The following is a 27,458-nucleotide window of genomic DNA, read 5'->3' as shown; positions in this document are numbered from 1 at the left end:
TAAAGTGTTTCTTCAAACTTATTGAGGTCTGTCATACTTATGAAGAGCGCGTTTTCTGGCTTTATGCTAATTTAAAGACAGATTTTGTAAATATTATGTTACTTTTTGCTGATGATATCTTACTTTTTGTTTCCTCTTGGTTTATATGAGAAATTGTACCCAAATACTTCCTTTTTTATTTCTATTTTTATAGACTCTGCTTAGCCTGGCTTCCAGGTAATCTGACCAAGATGTCTAATTTTGTTTTTGTTTTAATTTTATTTAATCAGAGATAAATCCCTAAATAGATCTAGATCTATTTTTTATAGGTGAACTTGTCAAGATGTCAGCAGACTCACAGATCATAATAAAAAATGAGTACAATACAATCAGTACGAAACTGATTTTAGAAATAGTTTGAAATAAATTAAAATGTATGATGTAAGAGCAATAAAAGACAAAAAGAAAACAACAACAAAAAATCAAATTTAGAATTTTAGTTGGAAGTTATGGTTTCTTTGTTTTTGTGTTTAAAAGACATTGCTTTTTTATTATTATTATTATTATTATTATTATTATTATTATTATTTATTTATTTATTTATTTATGTCATTTTTAAAAATAAATCTCGATCTTTTTGAAGGATTAAAAAAATACGCCAATATGTCAAAGTGATGAAAAACCTTTTCAACAATAACATAATGCTCAAAAATATCTGCCTTCAAGTCAAAGGAATGGAGGTTTTTTTTTTTTTTTTTTGTGACTCTAACATAAAATTTTTACAAAATTTTGTTTTAACTTTGAAGTTGAAAAAAGATTTGTGAGAGATTTTTCTTTTTTTCCATTTTTTTTTTTGTAAATGAAATAAATTGTGTGATTTTCTTGAAGTTTTGGTTTCTATCGTCAAAAAGTTTTGGTTGCATAACGTTGCAGATATTCTGTCTTCAGAGATCCTGTTAAAATTTGACAGCAGTGTGTGTGTGAGTGTGTGTGTGTGTGTATCAAACCAGCTGATCAGAGGACACCAAAGGGACCACAGAGGAAATAACCGTGGTGTCACAGAGTCACACTTTGACTGACAGTCTCCACAGTGTGTGTGTGACTTCCTGCTGAGTGGAGGAGTGTCAGAACACACACCAGGATAAACTGATACTGTGGATTCAGAGTGATTTCCTCTCAGAACAACACACCACTGATTTATTTCATTCATACTTTCATTTCTTCCTTCAGAGCACATTTGAGAGAAATATATTTTAATCGGCGCACGACGCCAGCCTGTGTGTGGATGTGTTACAGCGTGCTGTCTGTTCATGTGTGGACGCTCTGGGGGAAATGAACACAAAGAGATCTCGCTTCAGTTCATCCAGAATAATTTATTTTGCTCCTCTGTCTCCTTTCTTTTTCCACTTCTTCTCCTGACATGGAATAACTTTCAGTCTTTTTCTTTAGAGGCAACAGCACGAGACAAAAATAACTCAAAGTACAAAAAATGGATCAGGAGTGGTTTACCTTGAATCCTGGATGCACTGATTTAAACAGTTTGTCTTTGAAAAAGTGCAAAAAATGTAAAACTCTGATCCATTTCATCATTAAAAAATATTCTGCTGCATCAGCAAATCAAAATATAACACAATGTATGGTAAATTTTCATCTTGTTTCTCACATAATCATAAAAACAACTAATTTCTTAAATTTTCTATCTAAAATACTCAGAAGTTTAAAAACTTTACAGTGCAAATTGTTTAGAAAGATCAAAGCAGACTTCACTTTCTTCACACTTTAATCCTTCCAGACAAAATATAATCGTACAGCTGGATTTCAATAACCGTCTCTATCATAATCTGTACACATCTTCAGTTCTGTCGTGAAAAAGGCGCCCATCAGAACTTTCATCTTCACTTTCTCAGGTTGTTAGTTAGCCGGGACAAGCAGGACGAAACCATCTCGAGCCTTCTTGAAGTCCGCAATGGTCTGACCCGGTTTGGTTTCCACCGTGACGCTCTTTGGTTTTCCTCTCATGTGGAGCTGGAGGGCGGAGCGGCAAACCTTCACAGGGAACTGGACTTTTCTTATCCTGGAACAGAAAAGGATATTTGTATCATTTTATATACAAGCAGATGTTAAATTTAAAATATTTATTTCAACAGTCAAAACAGTCTCTACTTTCTCATCTAATGGATGTCATTTCAGGAGCTGACAGAAAAGAGTTTCAGGTTCAACTTTTTCAAGACATGAAAAAGAAACATAAACTACTTTTTAAGACAGCTATCAGATGATCAGATGAAACCAAAGTGTCCCAGCTAAGGTTAAAAAAAACTATGACACATTCTTAAATACTCCCATTGGGGCATTTTCAGAAACACTTTCCAGTTTTAAGCTGGAGAGAACCATAACCAGAGTCAAAAATGCAGCAAGAGTAACTTCAACGAACTGCAGTTCCTAACTTGGCCACCAGAGGATTCAAAAGCAGAAGAATCCTACAGACTGTGTAACATTAATATAGATTCAGTCATGTCACTCATTGGTTGTTACAGCTGAGTTTTGAAGCCTGAGTTGATAGTTGCCATATTGGAAATGCTGACTTGTAACTTTTGGTCGACCTAGCAAGAGCCAAAGTGTACGTAAAATTTGTTGCCTTGTTATCGTCCAAACCACTGGGTCATACAGTTGTTAAAAAAAAAAAACACCACCTTAGGTATTTTTACAGGTACTGACCCAATTCCGTCTGTAGTACTGATTCACGGAAATCAAAAGGTAACCATGTTAAAGTGCCTTAAAGTGATACTCTGGGATGGAACAAGTTGGGTCCTATCACAAGGTTTAGGGCAGAAATTACCCCTACAGCAGTGTTTTTGTGCAGCAGAAGCCCAGGGCGCTCGCACCAAACACCCCCTCCCTGCTCCTCTGCCAGTTTCCTCTGCACTCAGACGGGGCCATTTTTTACTTGACCAAAAACACAAATAAACGGACAGAGAATTTTCAGCAAGTTACTTTCACACAAAAACACCGCTAAATAAGGCTCTAGTTCTCATCGTGTCTGTTAGTCCTGGCAGGCTACCTGCGTTTGTTTATATCTGGCACGCCGAGTGCGGACTGATACACTAAGCGGCGAGTGTCTTGTAGCCAGCTGTGGCTCTGCAGCGGAGGTAGCGCTGTTTTACGATACGATGAGAACTAGAGCCATATTTAGCGGTGTTTTTGTGTGAAAGTAACACGCTGAAAATTCTCTAAATAAAGCGTGAATCAGATTTTTTCATTGGGAGTCCGTTTATTTGTGTTTTTGGTCAAGTAAAAATTGGCCCAGTCTGAGTGCAGAGGAAACCGGCAGAGGAGCAGGGAGGGGGTGTTTGGTGCGAGCGCCCTGGGCTTTTGCTGCACAAAAACACTGCTGTAGGGGTAATTTCTGCCCTAAACCTTGTGATAGAACCCAACTTGTTCCATCCCGGAGTATCACTTTAATGAATCATTAAGTGGAAGAGTAGGCAATTTTCCGTACTGGACATGTACGCAGCATTGCAAGCATATACACTGAGAAGTAAATATGTTAAATTAAATAACTTCAAGATTTATTTCTAAACAAGTTAATATCTATAATCTCATAAACACACACAAAAATACAGAATATTGGTACCATGGAGTACCGGTACCTATTGCCAGGTACCAGGCATCTGTACCGTATTGTGAAAATGTAAAAGGTACCCATCCCTAGTATGAGCACAAGAGTTCTTTTTGTAGAAGTCTTCAAACATATTTACTTTTTAAACTAGAAATACATTTAACCCTTACTTTCCTTTTCCTTTTGGATCTTTATGTCCGGAGTTGCCACCGTGGACTTTGGGTTTTCAAATTTTTGTGATCTACATCTTGACTTCACACAAGTTTTTTTGTAAGTTTTTTAAAACTCAATACCTGTCCTGACACAACCTTCATCATTTATTCAACTACTGACCCGCATTTATGAGACTTTTGGCGTGTGACTGGAGAAAACACAGCTGAACAGCAGCAGGAGCAATTCTGGGTTTGCTGTCTTGTGTATGTGAAGCTCATACCTTTAATCACATTCAATTTAATGGCGTACATGAAGAGGTTAATGTGCTACATACCCAAAACCATTTAAGGGGGAGTAAGGCTGTAAACATGTTTGATTTTGCTGCAAAAACAGCGATTTTAATACAGGATCTGGTGGCTTTTGGGTGCAGCCTCCAGTGGACACTTGGGGAACTGCAGTTTGGTATTTGCCATAAATTCCAATACAATGTTGGTACATGTTCGTAACTCCTCTTCAGAAATCATTACATACAATACATACATCACACTTGATAATAGTCTCTGGTGAATCCCCATTTAGTGAGGCGTGTGTTTGTTTTGGAATCAAATGGAGATTGGTTTGAAACACATTTTCTTTGTTCAAGACAACTTTTTACTGGATACAACGCGCGGAGGTAAGGTACTTATCAAGACAGTTACATAGCGCTACGGTTTGAAATGTGGCATCAAGCAAACATAGTAGCAGCCGGCTATATGTTAGCGGTGCTCTGACTTGTCTGTAGGCTAACGTGACAACAAGTAAACACTGTCAGTTTGTAAGTAGTTCAGAAGCCGTTTATATTTCTCGCAGCTGGCAGCCCAGTGCTCTAAGACATGTCTGTAATGTGTAACGATAGTAAATCCTGGTTAGCTATGTCCTGCCAGTCATTTACCAAGCAGAGTTAGCATAACCCTGTAACCCTCACAGCCCCTTAAAACATGGAAACACAATGACCCATAAACAAAAAGTCCAGTCTCTGTAGTTGGTTCTTTTATAAATTAGTCTGGGAAGAAGTTGACTTTTTTCCCAGGAGAGAATACAGCGAGCAGGAGCGGTGAAAAAAGTTTGTTTGTTAAATACTGCCTACTTAAAGAAGTTGTGTTTCCTCAGACAACAAAAATCATCCATTAAGTTGCAAAAACCACTTCATTGTTTTATTTCTCATCATTTTTTGTGTTTCGACATCTTTGTATCACCGCGTATGATTTCACTCAGATCAGGTGTGACACGTTTCCTTAAACATCTCAGTGAATAACTCATCACACCTCTAACCTGAGATCACATCTTCCTGAAAGATATAAGATCTCGTCCTGTTTCACTGACAGTTTTTCGTGCATCTCTTCACACTTCCTCCTGCCACGGATCATCTCCAGTGTTCACAGTAGCACTGAGGCTGGAGGTGTTTTGGCGTCACATATCCAATCCCTGTGCTGACAGCTGGGACCAGGAAGTGTGACTCTGCTTGCTCGACAGGCCGCTCGCTGCACTGTCAGCTGAAGATGATCCGCTGTGAAGTGGCCGCTTCCTGTCGAGCCCTCAGAGATCCAGCAGCCTCAGCCGGGACGCAGCGACTCGGACGCTCCGACGAACGCACGGCTCAGAGTGTGAAGTGTGCATACAAAGAATCTGCACAGAGTCTGTCTACGTCACAGCCCAACTCCCAGGACAATACTGCTGATATTTCTGCTTGTGACGATGTTTCTCAGTTTGGCTGTTCTGCACTTTGTTTGAACTCGACGTACAGGCTTTAGGAAGCAGATGCAGAGCCCCGCAGCTATTTGTGGACGCCTTTGAATGTTGATAATGTGACTGATAAGCAGGGCTGGCTCGTGCTTGTAAGCCAACCTGGCAACTGTCTGCCAACTTTGGCAACAACAACATCCTAATGTAACTGTCAGTGTCCTGTTCTCCACAGACTGAGCGCTCCTCTTCAAAACCATGGCTGAGAATCACAGCAGAGGCAGACTCCCTGTTCAAGAGGTGATTTTAATTTATGCAGATTACATAATCCTCAGCCGTTATGCAATGGGGCTGGCAATCTGGTTTAGCTCAGGAGAAAGAGACAGCAGGTAAGAGCATCAGACAGATCAACTAAAACCTGAGAGTTAGATGGAAGTGGTGCTCAGCTCTTTCACTTTAGGAGAAGTACCAGCAGCAGGAGGTTCAACTTCTTCACTTCAACTTTAAGTTACTCATTTAAGGGATTACTGTCAGACTGTGCCAAGTTTGAACAGCAAAGTAGTTCTGCTGTGAATGCTTTACTTTAAAGACTGGGTATTGTCAAAAACCTACAACTCAATTTGATTTCACTTCTTTGGGTCACAAATCCATTTCGATATCGATTCAGCTGGCAGAAATAACTAAATCTTTTATTGTAGCATAACTTTTGGTATTACTTTAAAAAAAACTTGATCCAAAATGATTCATCACAGTTGAATTTTTCTTAGTAAACATAATAAAAAGTCCAGCTATCAAGCAAAAAAGTGTCACTTTCTCTGCTGACTTTCCTTCTTTAACCTCCAGCTATGACGTTTCTTCAGAGCGCCTGTGACTGACGAGGCTGTAGGGACATGTGCACAACTTCCACCAGATCCTCATCCGGTCCGTCTCCAGTCCACTGAGGTTTGGCTCTGTTTTCCCTTATCTATCAACACCCGAACATTGTGTTTTCAGAACACAGGACCACTGGAGGACAGCTGGAGTCACAAGAACAAGGATTTCTGAGTCTACAGTCTTTCTTCATCCATGTTGTCACCATTGGCCGGGAATATAATCTTGCGTTAACATGGGGTTTTGTGTTCTGAAAATCTACCGGATGCTACATTTTTCTTGTAGCCTGACTTCCTGTCATGCGTGCCTTATTCTGTGCTGTTTAATAAATCGTGCTCTGGTGTCTGGCAAAAGTAGGAGTCTCACGTTTCTGCTGTGGAGGGCTACAGCTTGCCAGATCTGAGATAAAGCTGGAATGCAACGAAGAAGAGCAGTGTAAGTACTAGGGATGGGCGAGTCCTGATACCAGGTATCGCTATTGGGTCAATACCAGCATTATTTCAAGATATCAGTTCTGATAAAGGCTGCCGATACCAGCAGCTGATACTTGAAGGACAAAATCTTGCGTTGAGTAAGTCCCCCTCGCCAGCAGTTGGCGCTACACTGCTTTCTACAGTGAACTTTCTACACTGGCTTTCTTTATTAGAAATTATCTGAAATTTAAATTAGTTGAAATTTAATGTATTAAAAATACTAGTGGTATTGGTACTCGGTATCGGTGAGAGGGAGTACTCGTACTGGTCTGAAAAAATGGGAACATCACTGGTTAGTACACAACATCAGCTCTGGTGCTGGGATAAAGCAGAGATGGACCAACAAAGGATCCAGTCAAATTTAGCTGTTGGGTCCTCACAGGGTCCTGTGTTATCTCCTCTGTGAGAGAACAATGTGACCTTTACCACACTTTGTAAACATCAATCGCGAAGCTGCATTTGTTTGGTAGTGTTAATGACATGTTGGAAAAGTTAGGCCTCAGTTGCAGCATGACCTCTGTCGAGTTTTTCTGTTTCTGTTTTAATCCAAAATCTAAAATGAGTCCTAACACCAGTTTTCAATGTTGTAGGTGCATTTTTATCCTCCACTGTCACAGTTTTGTTTACTAAACAACAATTCTTTAGTCTGGAGGGGTTTCTGTACAATACATAGAATGTATAATTAATGGACGTTTTGACCACGGCGTCAACTGTCTGTTTCTGAAACCGACCTCTGAAGCAGATCGGCTATTGTGGCCATATTGGAAGTGACAGGGGCTTTAAGTACAGCTATAGGTTGCACGTCAGTCATGTGAGCTGAGCTGTGCTTCTGATTGGGCGAGCTCATGATCTACAGACTGCCAAGTTAGGAAACAAATCACCCCCGTACAGTGTGTGCCCATAGTGAAATTAGCGATTCAGATAGAAGCCTTATTTTTGAACCAGGCTGTAAGTAGGTTAATTTCTGCTTTGACAACAGTTTTTTGTGGCTTGGTGTGTATGTGACTACTGGTACCTTTGGAGCCAGCCTCAAGCGGACACTCGAGAAACAGCAGATTTAAGCACTTCAGTACTGTCTCATATTCTTACACCAGAGGTTGCCGCATGGTACAATGCACTTACAGTATGGCAGCACCCATAGTGCACCCACAGGGGTGGAGCCTCATTACAACAGAAATAAGTGATTCCAGGATTGTATGGATCTATACTGAACTAGGAAAGAAATGTGTTACAATAATTTCTCCTGGCTATTTTCTGTTGTGCTCTCACAGTGTCTTAGGCTTCTGTGGAAAGTTTACCAAAGCGCGACTGAGTGGGAAAAAATCCAGGTGAACTTAGAGCAAAATTTTCAGTTTGTATTCACACATGCCACTTCGAAAACTCAAGAGGAATTTAGGAGTTTGTAAGTGTGTGTGAATGCGGCTTTAAGTGAAATTCTACAAAGTCACACTTGTGCAGTTTCAGCTCCCATTTTCTCTTCACCACTCTTCAAACTGCAGACAAAAGCATAGACCGTCTCCTCGCTCTCAGCGTCTCATGAATAGACTCCGTTTGAATAGTGCCACTTTTTTATGCCTCCTTTTAAGCAGCAAAACTGACAGTCTAAAACAGCATGACCTCAGTAAATCCTGCAGAATACATAATCACCCTCTGTTAACACGTCTCCTCCTATTATTCAAACCGTCCTCCCTTACATATATACATATGCAATAAGGACAGAACTCGCAGGCACCGCGGCCCGCTGCGTCTGCTTGATGAAAGCAGCTCTTGTGTTTGAGGAAGAATCCGTCACATCTGGTGCAAAATCAAAATAAATGCACCCTCTTTCTTAGCTCAGCTTAACATTTTATGGCTATAAGAAAGATAAGTGGAACACTCAGAGGGAGAAAGTTAAAACTGTGAAGAAGTTTTCCAGGAAAAGTTAGCGCTGCTGCTTCTGGAGAAAATTAGTGAGGTCTGACAGGAATAAGATAAGAAGTATTTCATTTAGATAAAGAAAGTCTTTTAAATTTGTTGTGTTTGAAGCTAAAACTTGAATCTCTCTGTTCTCTTTGCTGGCCTGAAGAAAACCCAACCCTGTCATGAGTCCAAATCTGTCCCTTCTCATCAAAGTCGCTACAACAGGTGTGGCCTTGCTGTTTTTTCTCCCCGCTTGGCTCCTTGCCGGTCTCAAACCCCTACCGCCTTTAAACCCTCTAAACCAGCTGTCCGGACCTGCTGCGGCTGAAGCAAACCCGACACACAAACCCACTGACCTCCACGGGGTTTTGATTTGTGAGTGATAACTGATCTCACAGCGTCTGCTACCACGAGAGGAACCTGACACCGGCAGAGAGCGTGTGTTGTGGAGAAGCTCCAGGCTGAGCCTGAGGACAGACAATGACGCGCTGCGAGGGATTCTGCTGCAGAGACGTGCAACTTTCTGCTGCTGTTGCTACACTGTTATTTCTAATCACTGAACAACAGATGTAGAAGTTCTGATCAGTGTTCACAAACAGTTCCTGTTTGTCTCCAAGTCTCTGCAACAATTGGTAATTGTGCAGATCTCAGACCTCAGTCATAAGCAGCCTAACCCAGATGAAGAGCTGCCAAACCTCTGAGGAAGGAGGTTAGAGGGGAGCTCAAGGTTCGCATCCTTTCTGCAACCAACAGTCCCTCCAGCCGCAACTGTTTCCTGATTTTGACCAACGAGGCTTAGTTGGTTAAACGGTTTGAAAATTGGTTTGTTTTGTACAGATTTTTAGGTTCAACCTGCTCCCCGTCTTTCCTCATTTTGACGCCTTAATTTGAGGCTCTTTAAGAAGTATAAAAAGTAGATAAAGTCATGTTTGCTACATCATTTCTTTGTTGTAATGATGCTTTTTGGTGTTGAATCTAACAAAACTGGAAAAACAATTTATTTCCTTTTTTTATTGTTACCACATTTATACTGAGTATGTGTTTGTGAGATGAGCAGCAGAGCTGAGTATATGAGACTGATGAATCTTCTCTACCAATGTACTACTGTCATATCAACTCTTGTTTGGGGCTCCTGGTAGCCTCATGTGTCAATAATCCAGTGCCTGATCAATGCTAGATATTAGGGGTGTAACGGTACACAAAAATTACGGTTCGGTACGTACCTTGGTTTTAGGGTCACGGTTCGGTACATTTTCGGTACAGTATGGAACAACGCAAAACCATTTGCTTGTTTAGCATGTTTATTAAACCAAAACTTGCCATTATACTACTTTCATAAGCAGTATGTAGTAGGCGAATTCGAAAACAGCCTTGGTATTCACCAATACACCAGATGATTGGCCCAACTCTACTTCAGTGGTGATCAACCAAAAGCCGCTTCTGAACAAGACAGTTATAGCGCCAACTACAGGCCTGACATGCTTACTACAGCACTTTCAGTCCCTTAGCATTTTTGTGTAAATGCAGACTTTTTTCACTGCGTTCTTTTAGGGTGAAACGTTGTCGTGTAAATGGGACCTTAAAAAGTGCTTGACTTGAATGTTGAGTTTCCACCCAAGCCCTGTTCCCACCAAGCAGTCCAGTTTCAGTACAGTTTGGTGCAGGTTAGATGAATTAAGCCTAATCCTGTTTTTCACAGACAAATGTGCCCTTCTTGGTAGGCAGTGTGCAAGCCCAAATGCCGTTAGCCACATCAGCTATTTAATAGAGTGAAAGCATAGCAGAGTGACACAATGTACCCCGCTAATAAATCCAATGAAAAGCTGTTTCATGACACCAATTTCTGAACAAAGTTTGTCTTCACGAAGTCAACTGGAGATTTAAACACATCAGGGTTATGAGCGGACTGGTATGTCTGGCACTGAGGGGTACCAAAAAGTGAAACCGTACATGTTGATAATTTGTTTTAACCAAAAAAGAACACCACAAAATGCATGCCAGACCAAGACAAACTGAACAGAGCCACTTGGCGGAAACAGGGCATAACTGCAAAAGCTCTGCATGTAAATGGAAACTCTTCTCTTTCTGTGTTTCTTTCATTTGGCTCTTGCATTTCAAAACTTACACTAATCTACTCATCATGTCAAATTTCTGTCTTAAACTCTGGTATCGGTATCATTTTCTGATGCTCACTTGTCTCCCATTAAAGTACGGTTGAAGAAGTGTTGACTGGATTTTCTTCACATCACTCTGAACACACAGGCGGATGAAAAAGTGCAAAACTATGCCCATATCCCAAACGGGGTAATCTGGCTCTAACCCAGCCTACCTGCACCCTTTAAGCTCACGGGATAACACACTTGGATTTGAGTCTTATCCGTGCAAAAAAGACTCTAAAAACAGCCAATTTATGGGTTTACCCTGAGTCTCGTGCAGCAACAGGTCTGAGCCAGGAAATATTTCAGCACAAAAGCCTCTGTAAATCAGATCCTGCAGAGATTACACAAAAGAGATATGAGGTTTTAATTAGTGAGCTTTACAGATTTCAGCAGAGAGGTTTGGTTACCTTTGGACAGAGGCTAACGAGGTGTTTCCTTGCTATATGTCATGTTACGCTAGCTGGAGGTGAAGCCTGAAATTAGTGCTCAAAAACTAAACTTTTTTAGTATAGAATAAGTTATATTTGGTGGTACGGCTCTGTTCTGGGTGCTCCCTGCTGATATGGAAAGCCAAAGCTTGAGGCAGGCAGAGCACACTTCTGGTTTATGTGCATATATGAAAATCTAAGGCAGGGAGAGCAACAGCAAAGACCCCAGGGTGCACAACAGAGCACGAGTGTTTTTAGTGAGACAGAAAATCTTGTTTACAACATGTCTTGACAACACATATAAGAGCAGCTGATGTTCTGTAGGTCGAATTGGACTTTGTTGCCTTCCTGAACTGATGCTCCGCTTATTGTTTTGTCTTTATTTGTTGAGCTTATCTTAAAATTAACAGAGGATAAACAGAAGCGCTGTCTGTCCAACAGAGCCCAAAGCCCCTGCTCCTTCCCTCCAAATTGACCTGACATCCTCCCGCCAACACAGCCCTGCAATTTCCTCTTTCAATCTCAATTAGCAGCTCTCCGGCTCCCTGGCAACCATTGCTTTGGCAACAGCAGCATCTGCAGCCCCCGAGCAGCGAGGGCAACGTGGGCCAGACGCCGGGCAGGCGGTGAGCGAACCAACCTGCCTGTGCTTTGTCCGTGTTGATCATCACTGTTCAGTTTCATTCATTACAAACACCATCAGCGTCATGAGAGACAGCGGGACGATCGCTGCCAGCTGCACCCTGCGTCTTGAGTCTCTTCAGGGGGGCATTCTGGGAAAAAAATGAGTCATCCTGGAAACTAACGCATCGAGTGATTTGTATAAATGGTGTGAGGAAGGTTTGATGGAAAAACAACACTTGTGTCCTGAATCATGGAGTGTGAAGTACTTCAGCAGCAGTTGAGTACTTGCAGACCAACGTGTGTCGCAGATAAGTCAGTTTACCAGTGACTCAGAGAGAGCACGCACACATTTCACCTAATTGATAATCAACGATTGGAGACGGGTGAACACCATCAGGCGTTTAATGCAGCTCGCTCCTACTCACATTGAGTAGTCGCACAGTGACATCTGTCCAAACATCCTTAGTGCAGCGACAGCCAGAGAGGAGCCAAACACGTGCGGCAAGTGACGAAAACTTCTCATTTGACACTCATGAGTCTCTGTGTGGCATCAAACACGGCACAGGCTGTTGAGGAGAATGAAAATGTGGTTGAGAAATCCATTTGTTGCACTCTGAGGTCGATTTCCAGGCAGCACGTGCGCGCTGTTTGAATCCACAAAGAGGCCTTTTGATGCTGGAGCAGTTTTCGAGGTCAGTCGCTGGCTCGCTGGAGGCTTTAAGATGCCTGAGCAGAAAGTGCCAGAGCTTTAATGAGCGAGCAGGAGGCACAGAGACGACGTGTTTATGAAATTCGATCGTATATCGTGCTGCAGGTCTTTGATGTAAACAAAGAGGGACGCAGGTTTCACAACCTCATTGAGGACACACTTGACGTTTCCAAAACCTCCTCATCAGGTCAGCAGCTGATAGCTCTGACTGTGAAATCTGGAAAATGGTTTCCATTTCACGAACATCAGCATGATGAGGCGATACAAAGCCCAGATCAACAGGCTGCCATGTTTTTGATGCTTTTCAGTCCAAGCTGCTATTTGTCATATCTTCCATCAATGCTGATTTGAAATCTGCATAACATCTTTCTCTTATCACCATGTAACCTCAGTATCTAATCTGAAGCATACGGATGGAGAAACACGACATTTTATCACCAGGAAACCATTAAAAACTGACACAGAACATAGTTTAATTAATTAATGGGATGTAATGTGTCAGATGGAAAGATATTTTCATGTCGAGACTAATTTATCCACATGTTTACACCAGTTGATCACATGTCGGAGAGAACAAGCTTGTAATTAACGGCCTGGTGAAGCTAAGTGTGGCTAAATAACTGACCGATATAAACTCTGATCTATACGATAACTGAAAAGGATCTAGGTCAGAGTTCATGTCCCTCATTTATGCTCAGAGCTGTTGTCTCTTTACTGCCTCTAAATTTCAGAAGAGGATAAAGACCAATTAAGATTTTATTTTGTTTTATTTTCAGGTAAGGCTGATTTAAAAATAATGTTTTGTTTTTGTTTTTTCTGACTTTAATCTAAGAAAAAAAAAATCAGGATTTCAGAAAAAAAATCGGACTTTTCTTTTTTACATTACCTCTAAAAAGATTTAGAATTTTGCTCAGACTTTGGAATTTAAAGTTGGGGGAAAAAAACTCACGAACAATCTCAATTTTATTAGTTTGACCTTTCAAATAAAGTATTCAGTGTCTCTAACCCTGTTCTGCACAGAGCACACAGCTTTCATTTGATAGGAATTACGGCCTGGGGACGAACTTTTCAGGCATGATCAACAACTTCAAGCCAAGACTTCTTTTTTTTTTCTGTGTGCTACATTAATACCACTCCAGTAAGAAGCAGCTGAGTGTTTTCATCAAAATGAAGTCAAATTTGCTCAAAGTAGGTTTGCAAAACCATCAAGAAAGGCTGACACGTCTTTGTTCATCACTTCCCTACAGGAGTGTCTGTTCATCTGTTTCTGGTGAGTCTCAGTTTCACTGTAAATAGTTAGGTTACACAGAAGTTTCACTCTGGCTTAGTGCAGTGATGTCAAACAAGTAGGAAGCTGTTTTTTCTACAGAGTCACAAAGTTTGATATAGTTAAAATGTCAAAAACTTGAATGGGAAGCTGTACAATCTAAGCCCTGATTGGCTTTTGACATCCTCGAGCTGAAACAGATTTTAGCTGCTGACCAACCGCTGTATCATCACTGTATCACTGTATCATGCTTTTTCTTAATTGTTGATTTAATAAGACCTTAGAAATATGTTGTTGCGACATGTTTGTTGTCTTAATTTTAGAAGCACTTGCTTCTGATTTTCAAAAATAAAAACAATCCTGAGGAAGGTGCCTGTTTTTTATGTGAATCCTTTACCTTGGGATGAACTTCACACTGCAAAAAAAAAAAAAAAAATCTTATCAAGTGTTTTTGTGTTATTTCAATAAAAATGTATTTTTAGACTTAATATGGGCCACATTCACCAGACCAGTCCAGAAAAATGTCTTGTTTCAAGTTATTTAAAGACAAAAATGGGGTCTGAATTCCTTGTAACAAGAGAAAAAAATTCTACAAGTGATTTTTCTTACTTCACTTGCAGATTCTTTTACTCGTTACAAGCGATTCAGACCTTGTTTTGTCTTTAAATAACTTGAAATAAGACATTTTTCTGGACTGGTCAAGTGAATGTGACTCAAATTTAGTCTAAAAAGACATTTTCCACTGAAAATAAGACAAAAACACTTGGTAAGATTTTAGTTTCTTACAGTGCAGTGTCCGGTGGATATTCGTTGATCTTGAATTGTGACTGGGTTGGTTAATGCCACAGAATCAGCTTCCTTTTATCTGTGTTATTGTCCTGACATTTGTTTCATTGTGGCATTAAAACTATACAGACAGACTAATCCACTTTTTAGTAATATGAATGTACCTTAAGCCTTAGAAAATCTTTCACCTGCACCAGCACCACTGAGACTAAACCAGGCCACCTTCCACAATCTACTTTTCAATGTGAAATCTGCAGGATGAGAAGACTTGAGGAGACTGGTAGAAAACCAAAACTAGAACCACAGGGAGGAAAAAAGAGACTAAAAACAAGGAGTCAAGAGTCAGTAGAGAGGAACAAAGTGATGGAGGAGAGTTCAGAGCTGAAGCTGTGTCTCCTGTTGCTCCGGCCAGCCACATCGACCGATCCACGAACACATTTAGGACAGCCACTGAGGGAGGACAGAGAACTGGAGGCACAGAGACAGAGGAGGCTATTTCAAGCTTTGGATGACGCCTTTCACGACCTAAAAAGTGAATTTAGAATAGCGAGGGACGAATTTCTCCCACACCAGACAAAGTGTTTACACCTAATGAGGTCAAACAAGAAAGTCAACAAGTCTGCAAACATCAGTGGCAGCTCGCTGTGTGTCCGTGGTCATTAAACACATCACAAGACCTCACTCCTCCGCTCCAGGGTTAATGAAATCACAACTTTTTTTTCACACAGTTTTCCTGCAACTCTGTGGAGGGAGGGGTGACCCAGAAGATTGCTATTAATGCATCACAGTCCCAGGTCTTTCCATATTCATAAGTGAAAGTGCTGATTTAGAAGAGGAGAAGACGCCGGAGAAGGGGGGAAGCCGGAGGAGGAAGAGACAGAGTAAATAAGAGTAAACAAACAAAAAGGCAGAGGAGAGGAGGGTGAATTAAAATTTCACTTTTCTGCTCCCGGAATAGACGAATAAATACTGACTTAAAAAAGACACAGGACTGTTCTGAAGAGTTGGAGGGAGAAGTACTCAGACATTACTTAGGTCTGTGAGACACAACAGAAGAAAAACAACCTGAATCATGTTTTTCTAGTTTTACATGATTTTTTCATACCGTTTTAGTCAGGCTTTTTATTTCCTGCAAAATATAAAAAAGTTTCACAACCTGTCCTAAACTCATCCATGTTTGCAATTTCATCATTTCATTGAACTCAAGTCCCTTTCCCATGATGCACTGGACTTGTCTCATGTCTGAATGTGTTTACCTTCAGCAGCATTGGCTACTGGATACGTCCGACAAGATCACACCGAACTAAAGTTGATTTGGTTTAATAACTTCAAAACAATGGCCACCTCTGAGCCTGACAGTGTGAATGTGTCTCTGTCAGTTCCTGGTGTTCCGGTTTAAAGAGTGACCCTGTAAACTGGAGACCTTCAGCTGAACATGTCAATGGATGTTGGAAGAAATCATCAGGAATGCTTTGTAGTTTAGTTTTTTTTTATCTATGGCATAATATTCTAACCAGATAAGATTTTAAGGAAGCTCTAAAACATTTTGAGACTGACGTGCTTCGCTAAAAAGCACCAAACAACAAGCTCATATTTTTGGTCGCAACACTACTCTCTCTCTGCCAGATTGGAGATTAAAGCTGTTTTCTGGCTTTTTGATGGCTTCAACTGGCGATGGCTTTGCCTTGCCTCTTTTTAACAAAGCACCATCAAAGTATATGGTGTCATTTTTATCGTTGTCTTACTGCCCTCTACTGGTCTTACAGTGTTTTGCAATTACATTTTTTTTTTTACCTCTGCCAGGGAGGTTATGTTTTTTGAAGTTTGTCTGTGAACAACATAACTCTTTAAGTAACCAACGGCTCTTGATGAAATTTTCAAGAAATCTTCAAAATGGAATAAGGAAGAAATGGTTTCATTTAGGAGGTGATCCAGATCACTGTCTGGATCCAGGATTCTTTTAAAGGATTCTTTATCATTGTGAGATAGGACCGTTTTCACCATATGTGTATATAACTCCACAATAAATGGTTGAATTGCTTTGCAAAACAATACAAGACAAGGTCACCACAATTTCTGACAGATGTAAAAGTACGATCCAGATCCTGGCAATATTCTGGATACTAAGATCTGGAATATGAAAAATGTACTGGGTCATCATAATTTTCAACACTGTCAGGTAACAAATTATCGTACAAACCTGCAACTAACACCAAATTGTAGCAGACAGTCTGCTGAAAGGGAGTATAACATTAAAGTGGGACTAAAGTGTTGCGTGTCAATTACAATACGCTTGGTGGAGGTCTACGCTCTTTGAGTGCTTTTCTAGTTTTCTTTTGCAAGCATCACTAGCCTGATTTGTAGAAGCCACCACCGAGGTTCTTCAGCCTTTGCTGGAATACACACAATGAGCCACAGGAGCCCTGTAGAGCCTCAAATCAAATCAAATCAACCTTTATTTATAAAGCACTTTTCATACATAAGATGCATCACAAAGTGCTGTACATTAAAATAATCAAGCAGGATACAGATAAAGATCCCACCCCATATTTAACACACAACCACTCACACGCAAAATTATGCTCAAGGCCCCCCCCCTACCAAAATACACACACACACACACCCACACCCACACACACACACACACACACACACACACACACACACAAACACGCACACAGGACTGAGAGTCAGGACTCTTTAGAAATCCACAGAGGACCCTAAAAGGGTTTAACAAGGAACTAAAAGTTCCTGAACCTTCTGGTCATAAAGGACTTAATATCTAAAAGTCCTGCCCGTCTAGATTCTTGTTTTTCAATAAAAAGATGAATTTTCAGAATCAAACAGATCCGAATGGGACTTTAAGAATCACAGCTGGTGTAAAAACTTCCCTTCTGATAGAGGTCAGTGGTCAGTCACGTTATTAAATCCTCAAATTGCCATTTAAGCAAAGAATCCTCTTCAATCTTTTAAGGCCGGGGCGGATCATTCCCTAAATCCTGCCTTTAGCTCACTCATACTCCCCCAGCTGCCCCAGCAGATGGCCCACGAGTAGACACCCCCCCTCCAAACAAACACACACTCCCTCCGACTCAGTAAACATACCGACACACACACACTCACACACACACACTCGCTCATTCATGCTGACAGCTCAAGCCCAGGTGACAGGAGGAGAAAGCAGCAGAGAGAGGATGAGGAGGTTGGTAGGGGATGAAGATGAGTGAGCTTCACTGTGAGAACCAGAGATGGATGTGACATGACAGGAAAGCCGACAGCTCGTCTTCGCCGACCCCGCCGCTCTCATGGAGCAGCTTTGAAGTCAGGTCTCTACCTGGAACGCTAAATTCACTGACCCACTTTGCCACAGCAACAACATCTCCTGTCTGTAAACACTCACTCATCCCTGCTCTGGTGTGTGAACGATGGAGACGATAAAAAAAGAAGCTGGAATAACAATCGCTCCATTCACTGCGTCCTCCTCTGACCATTCTCCGAACCTCATAAACAAAACTGGCGTGCGCGTGACTCTCATCTTTACAATTCCACTTCCTGGCAGAAGAAAACACAAGAGGAGTGTGTGTGTGTGTGTGTGTGTGTGTGTGTGTGTGTGTGTGTGGTGTAATGCTCCTCCCCCCTTGCACATGCTCACACACTTACACACCTCACCCCTGACTTTGTCTCATGAGTAGCCTGGTTGAGGTCGTGACCCTCTCCATTCACCGCAGATGGTGGCACAAAGACAGGCGGAGAGCTGAAACTGACCCCCCCGCCTGTCCGCCATGATGGTTGGTGCACCCTGAGTAGTGATGCACAGCTGCTGCAGGGACCCCAGTCACATACACACATATATACGCACACACAACCTAAGGACACAAACACAGACCAAAAGTGTAAGACTCGTAAAACCCACAAAAGCTTCACCGGAGATCTGGGATCAGCATCTGAACACACACACACACACACACACACACACACACACACACACACACACACACACAGAAGGACTCATAAAAGTGGGAACACACACCCTGATGCTGCTGCCGTCTGCACGGCCTCCAAAGAACGAAAACAAACCCAGACACGTCATAATTTATTTCCGTGGCACCAAAACTCACACAAAACTCAAAATTAGCTGCTGTCTGTCAATGAAGCTCACGAAACCTAGATTTCTAAACAGATTCGTAACACAAGAGTAAAATATCAGAGAATTTCTTAGAAGAATGATCATATCTGTTCTATTTAAAGGGACAGTTCAGTGTTTTTGAAGTTGGGTTAAATGAGGGGCATAGTGAGCACAACCCCTGATGCTGGCCTAGTTCATTCACTGATGCTAAGCTATGGTGTACTGCTGCAGATGAAACAAATTTTCATTTTAGATGTATTTCTGAATATTTTTCCCCTTCCTTAGTATAATCATACTTTTCCCGATACTTTCCATACCAGAATGTGTTGATTTAGCCATAATGCAGTGTGCTGTGTGTTCTGTTCTTTGCTTCTGCTCTCCCTGCCTTGTCTTTACATGTGTGCACATGAAATTTAGGGGAAGTGTGCTCTCCCCACCTCTCTACAGTTGGCTTTCCAAATAGGCACATGAAAGGGCTCCAGTACAGAGCCATACCTTCAAATACAACCAATCGACTCATGAAAGTGGTCCTGACTGATCTACTAATTGTTTTTCCTTCCTTTTTAACACTGCTTTTCTATGTTCAAGACAACTTTGTGCAGGATACACAGTCATCTGGTAACGTTTTTTTTCCTCCTCCATGGAGGTTATGTTTCTGGGATAGTTTGTCTCTTTGTCTGTGAACAACATAACTCAAAAAGTAACAAACAGATTCTGATGAAATTTTCAGGAAATGTTCAAAATGGGATAAGGAAAAAGTGATTAAGTTATGGAGGTGGTCCAGATCACTGTCTGGATCCAGGATTTTTTTAAAGGATTCTTTATCAATGTGAGATAGGGCTGTTTTCACCATATGTGTATATAACTCTACCATAAAAGGTCAGATTGCTTTGCAGAACAAAACAAGACAAGGTCACCATAATTTCTGACAGATGTAAAAGTACAATCCAGATCTTGCACTGGAAAAAAATCGTAATTTTACCACACGTTTTTGTCTTATTTTCAGTAGAAAATGTGTATTTATTCTTGATATGAGCCACATTCACCTGACCAGTCCTGAAAAATGTCTTGTTTCAAGTTATTCAAAGGCAAAAAATAGGTCTGAATTACTTGTATTGAGTAAAAAAAATCTGCCAATGGAACAAGAGAAAAGTTACTTGTATTAAGACATTATTCTAGTTTTAGCAAGTTTTCAAGCATTTTTTTCTTGTTCTATTTGCAGATTATTTTCACTTGTTACAAGCAATTCAGACCTCGTTTTTCTCTTTAAATAACTTGAAACAAGACATTTTTCTGGACGGTGTGGTAATATTCTGGATACTAAGATCCAGAATATGAAATATGTACTGGGTCATCATAATTTTCAACACTTTCAGGAAACAAATTATCGTACAAACCTGCAACTAACACCAAATTGTAGCAGACAGTCTGCTGAAAGGGAGTATAAGAGTATACAAGAAATCATTTTCAGCTGAGGAAAAGGACTGATGCATTTCACTTTCACCTTTTAAAGAAATGTTTCCATTTTTATAATATGCTTCATGACAGATTGGTGCATCCAAATACACCTGAACAGGAATAATGTGCCTAGCACCCAAAATTTTCTGGGAAAAACCCCTGAAAATCTTCTGTAATGAACAAATGCATGGTAATTGCAAGACCATTATTTTGTCACAGATTATAATCTGACACTGAAATCTCTTATCTTTGCATCTCTAGTCAGTGATATGGTTGCTTAGGTGTTGTCTTTCCTACAAAAGCTATGTTTGAATCTCAGTTATAAGGGTCTGTACTGTGATGCTGAAAACGTTCTTTATTGTGAGTTTAATATGCACTCATGGGAACCAGGCCTTGAGCTAAAAGAGACTCAAACAAACAGATGCAGATGGTTTAGTTTGGTACCCTGGGACTAAAGTATGTTAATCTACTCAGAGGCGGAAAGCATCATCAACACAAGTGGACCCTGTTTAAAGGAATGAACCTTCAAACATCTTTTCAAAAAGTGAAACGGTAAGATAAAACCTGAGCGCGGTGTGTTTTGGCTTTAGCGTGGAGGATTCCCTCTGCTCTGTGTCTGCATGCATTTTGTCCTGTTCCTACGTCACTGGCTGTGGTCCTGGCAGGATTTGGAGGATTAAGACTTTGAGAGACCAATCCCAGCTGACTGGGAGCTATCTCAGCGGGTCACACTTACGACAACACACCCACACTCACACACACACACTCACACACACACACGCCCACTGACACAGCCAAAACAGTCTGTTGTGCGTGAAGACTTGCGGGTCATGCCATTCAAACGGAGTCTGGCAGAGATGGATGTGGGAGGATGTGAATCAGATTTATAAACAGAAATGACAGATCAGGTTGGGGTGATAAATGTGATAAATGTCAGCGCGACTGATTCATTTCACGGCGGTTTATTCAGAGCGGGCCGCAGACGCAGACAACTATGACACTGATAAATGCCAAGAATATGATTTGCGTAATTGTTATTCTGTGTTAATAGACTCAGTTTGAGCCGGAGCTCTTTGACCGCTAACAATGATTCTGAGGCTGATGTGTTTATTCATGTGAGCCGGGAAGCTGCATGTTTTCTTTTCAAGCAGTCACCTCACCAGCTGATCGGCCTCATTATTAGCTCTTCTGTGGTCTGAGCTCTAATGAGAGAATCAGCCTCTGTGGTGTTTTTCTCTCATGAAATAAAGCTTCATCAAAAACACAAAAAACTAGCATCAAAAGAAATATAAAGAGATAAACATCATTCATCTAAAGGAAAAAGCATCATGTCAAAGAAAGAATCATGTCGGAAAACTGAGATGGATGTTTGATGTTTCTGCAGATTTTCAAACCTCTGAAAATGATCCAGAGTTATTTTGATTTAAAAAGTCAAAAAGCTTGACTTTTACTTCTCTGGATACTTTTTAAAATCAGGGTTTCAGAGAAATTTTAATACTCTGTAATAGGGATGGGCAATGATTTCCAAATATTCGAATAGTCATTAACATCAAAAAAATAAATTGCTCATGTGACGTTTCGCTTTGTCCTGTCTGCAGTTTTATGCAGGATGTCGGAGCTGTTACGTGTCAACTTCACAAAAAGCAGGTCAAGCAAGACAGGAAGTTGTGCATGAAAACCATTTAAACTGCCCAATGACTTTCAAAATAAAACAAACCATGTCTAAACCAGATTGTATTTCACCTGACTACGCCAACAAACTGACGTAATGAATTTACAACCAAAACAAGAATGAAGAGACGTTCAAATATGTATTAAAAAGTGCAGGGACTCCTTTGGAAAATGAGGTAGGTACGGTGCTTTGTCAAAGTGTAACGTTGGCAGGAAAATGGGTGTGAGCAGGCTGAGGCTTGTGGGTGGAGATCTTTGAATAATTTTTGAATAGTTACAAGCGAATATTGAATGTCTGTTTTGCTTGAAATGCCCTCCCTAATCTGAACCACACTGTGTAAAAACAACTAACTAGGTTTTACCGTGTGAAGTGGTCCACTATTGATCCCACCAGCTCGCCCACTCGGTCCTCGTTGGGGCTCAGCTCCCCTTGCTGCAAACATAGCAGGACATCATCCTGGGCGGACGTGTGCAGCGCCACCATCTGGTCAACCCCGCTGGTCACACTCATGCCTGTAAACTGTGGAGAAAAGAAAGCACAGCCATCAAACATCATCACACTGGAGACTTGACTGAAACTGAGTCATTAATGCATTCACAGTCAGTGTTTTTAGAGATTCCAGTCTGAGAGAAGATGAAGAAATTTCTGACCCTCCCATCAAGCAGACACAGGAAGCAAAGAGACACACAAACATGATACCGAAGGAGACACAACTTTGCCCTGAGCCAAGAGGAATACTGAAACAGAAGATCTGGTTTTCATTCAATATGAAATATAACACAAGCCAGGACAGGCAGCTGATGATGTCCACAATCCTTCATATTTGACCATGCAAGTCTCTGTTAGAACTTACGTCTGTGAAAAGTTTGTTTTTATTATCACAGGCCAAGGGAAACACTTGAAAAATTAGATGCAAAGACGATGGAGACCCTAAAAGCAGCATGTCATGATGATCCCAACATTTCAAAAACGGTTCACGTGAGGTCACTCTTCATACAAATAACGTCAATCCAGTGATGCATCCGTTCATCACATTTTTAATTCACTAAATGAACCTCAGAGTGATGACCTCTGCAGTGTCCCCGTCCCTGTAGGGAACAGGTCGTACCAGAATGTGGCCTCGTCGATGCCGCACGTTGTCATTCCTGCAGGATTAACCTGTGTGTAGTGGAGGCTGTAAGAGGCTTAGTCCACGTTTGTGTCCCGTTCCCTCTCTGAAGTCTATGACACACCTCGCTTTCCTGTCTGGGAATCTGTTTGTCACGCTCACATACTGTTTTATGCACACTCAAAACTTCACTTGAGTGTAAATTTGAGGATCGCCACTTAACTTTTTTCATTTTCTTCCACTGAATACTGAAACTTTGCTACATTTAAGAACAAACTGAGCTAACTCCACCTTTACTAGCTGCTCCATAAAAAGTGATGAACAGGTTTGAAATGTGACTTTTCCTTGAGTGATCCTTTTTCTCATGTAAAACATCTTAACTCTCATCCCACCCCCACTCACAGTAAATCTGTGGGTTATCCCAACTGGGTCACACCTCATGACTCTCCCTTCATTGCACCTCCAGCTGCACACGTGCAACGCGGGGCAGAGTTTCTCCCACCCTACATACTATGAGCAGAAATAATCCTACTGACTCCATTCATGGCGTGATCTTTTGATCCAGGATATTCTGTGCTGCACTTGATTAATTTCACAGGTATTATACATTGATGAAGTAATCCCTGACGTTTTTAGACAAATGAATTCCTGGCACCGCCGTATGTGACAGTAAATATCAGACATTAAGCTTATAGTCGGGTGCACAGCAGTGAAACATTTGCACGGTTCTTTATCACGTGTGAAATTCCTGCAGCTAGAAGGGTTGAAAAGTTGAATTTTCTGACTGTATTGGACCAAATATGACCTTCTCTTTTCAAGCTGAGGTCTAAATAAGAAGTAATCACACATGCTGGTGTTTTCCAATATCATAAAAGTGAAATGAACCCCTAGTTTATAGGTCATTAGGAACAAAAATCAACCATACAAAGTCTATCCAGGATCTGGATTGTGGTGATATCTTCGATCTGTTTTTCAGTAACAGACTTACGCTGGCCACACACTCAACCAGTCAATCTTAACCTTGGAGTCCTGACTCCAATGGGGGTTGCGACATAATTTCTGGGGCATGGTTGTTGGTGCCAGACGGACTGGTCTGAGTATTTCAGAAACTGCTGATCTTCTGGGATTTTAACCCACAACCATCTCTAGGGTTTACAGAGAATGGTCCCAAAAAGAGAAAATATCCAGTGAGCAGCAGTTCAGTGGGCTAAAATGCCTTGTTGATGCCAGAGGTCGGAGGAGAATGGACAGACTGGTTGGAGCTGATAGAAAGGCAACAGTAACTCAAATAACCACTGGTTATAACCAAGGTCTGCAGAAGAGCATCTCTGAACACACAACACGTCCAACCTTGAGGCAGATGGGCTACAGCAGCAGAAGACCACACCGGGTGACCCTCCTGTCAGCTAAGAACAGGAAACTGAGGCTACAGTTCACACAGCAACACCAAAACTGGACAATAGAAGATTGGAAAAACGTTGCCTGGTCTGATGAGTCTGGATTTCTGCTCCACATTCGGATGGTAGGGTCAGAATTTGGCGTCAACAACATGAAAGCATGGATCCATCCTGCCTTGTATCAATGGTTCAGGCTGCTGCTGGTGGTGTAATGGTGTGGGGGATATTTTCTTGGCTCACTTTGGGCCCCTTAGTACCAACTGAGCATGGTTTAAAGTCCACAGCCTACCTGAGTATTGTTGCTGACCATGTCCATCCCTTTATGAGCACAGTGTACCCATCTTCTGATGGCTACTTCCAGCAGGATAATGCTCCATGTCATAAAGCTGGAATCATCTCAGACTGGTTTCTTCAACATGACAATGAGTTCACTGTACTCAAATGACCTCCACAGTCCCCAGATCTCAATCTAATAGAGCACCTTTGGGATGTGGTGGAACGGGAGATTCTCATCATGGATGTTCAGCCGACAAATCTGCAGCAACTGTGTGATGCTATCATGTCAGTATGGACCAAACTCTCTGAGGAATGTTTCCAGTACCTTGTTGAATCTATGCCACCAAGGATTCAGGCAGTTCTGAAGGCAAAAGGGGGTCCGGCCCAGTATTAGCAAGGTGTACCGAGTAAAGTAGTGCCAGTTTTTAGGATTTATTCAGGGGATATGACATTTTAACTTTTTATCAACCCAGCTTATAGACGAAGACTAAAATGAAGAAGTTAAATTTGAAAAAACAACAACTATTTTTTCAAAAAAAGTCCTGATACTGCAATACAACAATTTTTTCTCCCACCCCTATAATTAATGGAGCAGAATAAGAACTCAAAGTAGCTAAATTTTAGTTGTTTTTTTAGTTAACCTGCACCGTTTTTTTCTGCACTGCGAGCAGCAGTCTTTCATTCACAATGGCAATGTGCGCATGACTGGGAGGGGGTCACGGACACCAGTGCATGTTCAATTGGGGGTCACAATTGAAAAGGTTGAGAACCAAGATGACTTGAAGATCTCAACTGATTAAAACGTGGTCTCTAGTCTCTTGTGTCTCAGTAGGAGGTGAAAGTACAAAGGAAGTAGAATTCATGTGCTTTGTCTTTGCAGTTTGAAACAAAAGTTCTCAAACTTGACCCAAATTCAGAAAGTTAATCAACATGAGCTGCAGACTGTACTTTAAAACGTGGAATCTCTAAGTGCATAACAGAATAAAGCTATGAAGTTTTTCTTGCATCTTTCTTTTCTTAACACTTAAATGTGGGTCAGTGTGAGTGTTCACCTTTTACCGCAGAATCTGTGTCTAATGAAGCCGCTCACCGTGGGCTCTGTTCACAGGATGTCCTCCTGCTGTGAGTCATGTAAATGGTTAATGGTTAATGGACTCTACTTATATAGCAATTTCACCGTGTTCCCATCACTCTTCATGCTTTACATTACATGCCATTAACCCCGTTAACACACATTCATTCAGCAGTGACGCACACTCATTAAGTTCTAATCTTATCCTTACACACACACACACACACACACACACACACACACACACACACACACACACACACACACACACACACACACACACACACACACACACACACACACACACACACACACACACACACACACACACACACACACAGTGTTCAGGAGGAGTCTGGTGTCCACTTTCTTTCCCAAGGACAGTGTGATGTATGGAGTTCAACTTAAGGTGCTTTTTGATGACAGGAACTTTCCAAGGAGCTATGACTTTTGTGGAACTCAACAACAGGAACCAGGGTCTAAATATGGTTTGGGGGTTTTGGGGGTTGTTGATCTACTACTTGGGAGGTAGTGTAATGCATTACATATCTAATTGCTAGAACACCTGCATTTTTTTTTATTTCACCATCCACAATAGTATTACACTCGTTCAATGTAATTAACTTTATTCAGTAACTCCTTAGCAATGGTCTCCTTTGACTCTGACAGTGTGTCTGTGGCCCCTGGTGTTACAGTTAAAATAGCGACTGTGTAAACTGTTGACCTTTGGCGAAATGAGTTAGTGTTTAACAAGTTTATCACAGCTGTTGAAACACTGGAGGAGTCGGAAAACACATCCTGCGAACGTTTTTTTATCAAAATATGAAAATGTATTCAGCAAACGTGTTCAAGTAGGATTTCAAAGCCATATGGTTAACAGTAGCCAGGTAACAGTGTCACTCTTAAAACTGAAACACCATTTTTTCCTCTGTCATATCTATTAAAAATTGAGTTGAGCCTTTTGACAACCATTTTTGGAGCCACTTTGGGACTGTATCTTGTCTCCTTCCAAATGGTGATTCAACAAATCCATCTGCAATACCTTAAGGTGCAACCAAGATGAATTCCAATTATGCTAACATGCTAAATAAGGTGTCACATGTAATGATGCCAGCATGTCTGTTGCCTTTCCATCTTTATTCTCTGACCTTTATCTCTTTCTTACTGTCATCTACTGGTTTAACAAAAAAGGGCAATTAATTTTATACATCACTGGTCAGATTTTAAAAAAATCCTCACTGTGACTTCAGGTCGCTATGGAAACACAGGCAACAATGTACCACAGGAACTATTAGGTTACTTGAAGAGAAGTTCCTGGAACTCAAAGTTCTTGGTATGTCCTGTCGAAAAGCACTTTTTGTCAAGAACAAGGTGAGAAGAGAAACTAGTTATACTTCTGTTTTATGTACAGGATTTTAACCTATAAATAACTCTATTTACTAAGTAACTGCTCAGTATTGCTCCATCATAAGGTCTGCTGTTGATTAAGTTTTATTTATCTGTCATTTTGTATTTGTATCGCTGCAGTAAGGTCTTGTTTGTGTGACAGGGTTTAAAAAACATTATCTAAACTGTTTAACCTAACCTAGTGTTGTATTTTTCCACCGTCTCTGACCGTGTACCATCTCTGAGGTCAGTGTTGACAGTCAGATTGATGAGCGGTTATC

At 41.1% G+C, this 27,458-nt stretch overlaps 1 protein-coding gene across 4 annotated transcripts in view; it reads right to left on the bottom strand.

The window, feature by feature from the left end:
• Positions 1 to 1,345: 1,345 nt before the first annotated feature.
• myo1g (myosin IG) overlaps positions 1,346 to 27,458 on the bottom strand; it is a 69,126-nt gene continuing 43,013 nt past the window's right edge. For all 4 annotated transcript variants that reach the window (XM_074687123.1, XM_074687126.1, XM_074687125.1 and 1 more), the window contains 2 exons: positions 22,300 to 22,457; positions 1,346 to 2,053 (listed from right to left, as the gene is read on the bottom strand). In XM_074687123.1, coding sequence (XP_074543224.1) covers positions 1,891 to 2,053; positions 22,300 to 22,457 — 321 coding nt within the window. In that variant the 3' untranslated portion in view covers positions 1,346 to 1,890. The remainder of the gene's footprint in view (positions 2,054 to 22,299; positions 22,458 to 27,458) is intronic.

The sequence above is a fragment of the Halichoeres trimaculatus genome, unplaced genomic scaffold, assembly GCF_033239565.1.
Source record: "Halichoeres trimaculatus isolate MK-OKI-2021-1 unplaced genomic scaffold, fHalTri1.1 fHalTri1_scaffold_14, whole genome shotgun sequence".
NCBI lineage: Eukaryota > Metazoa > Chordata > Actinopteri > Labriformes > Labridae > Halichoeres > Halichoeres trimaculatus.
Note: the sequence above shows the minus strand (reverse complement) of the source record. Positions and strands in the feature narration are given on the sequence as shown.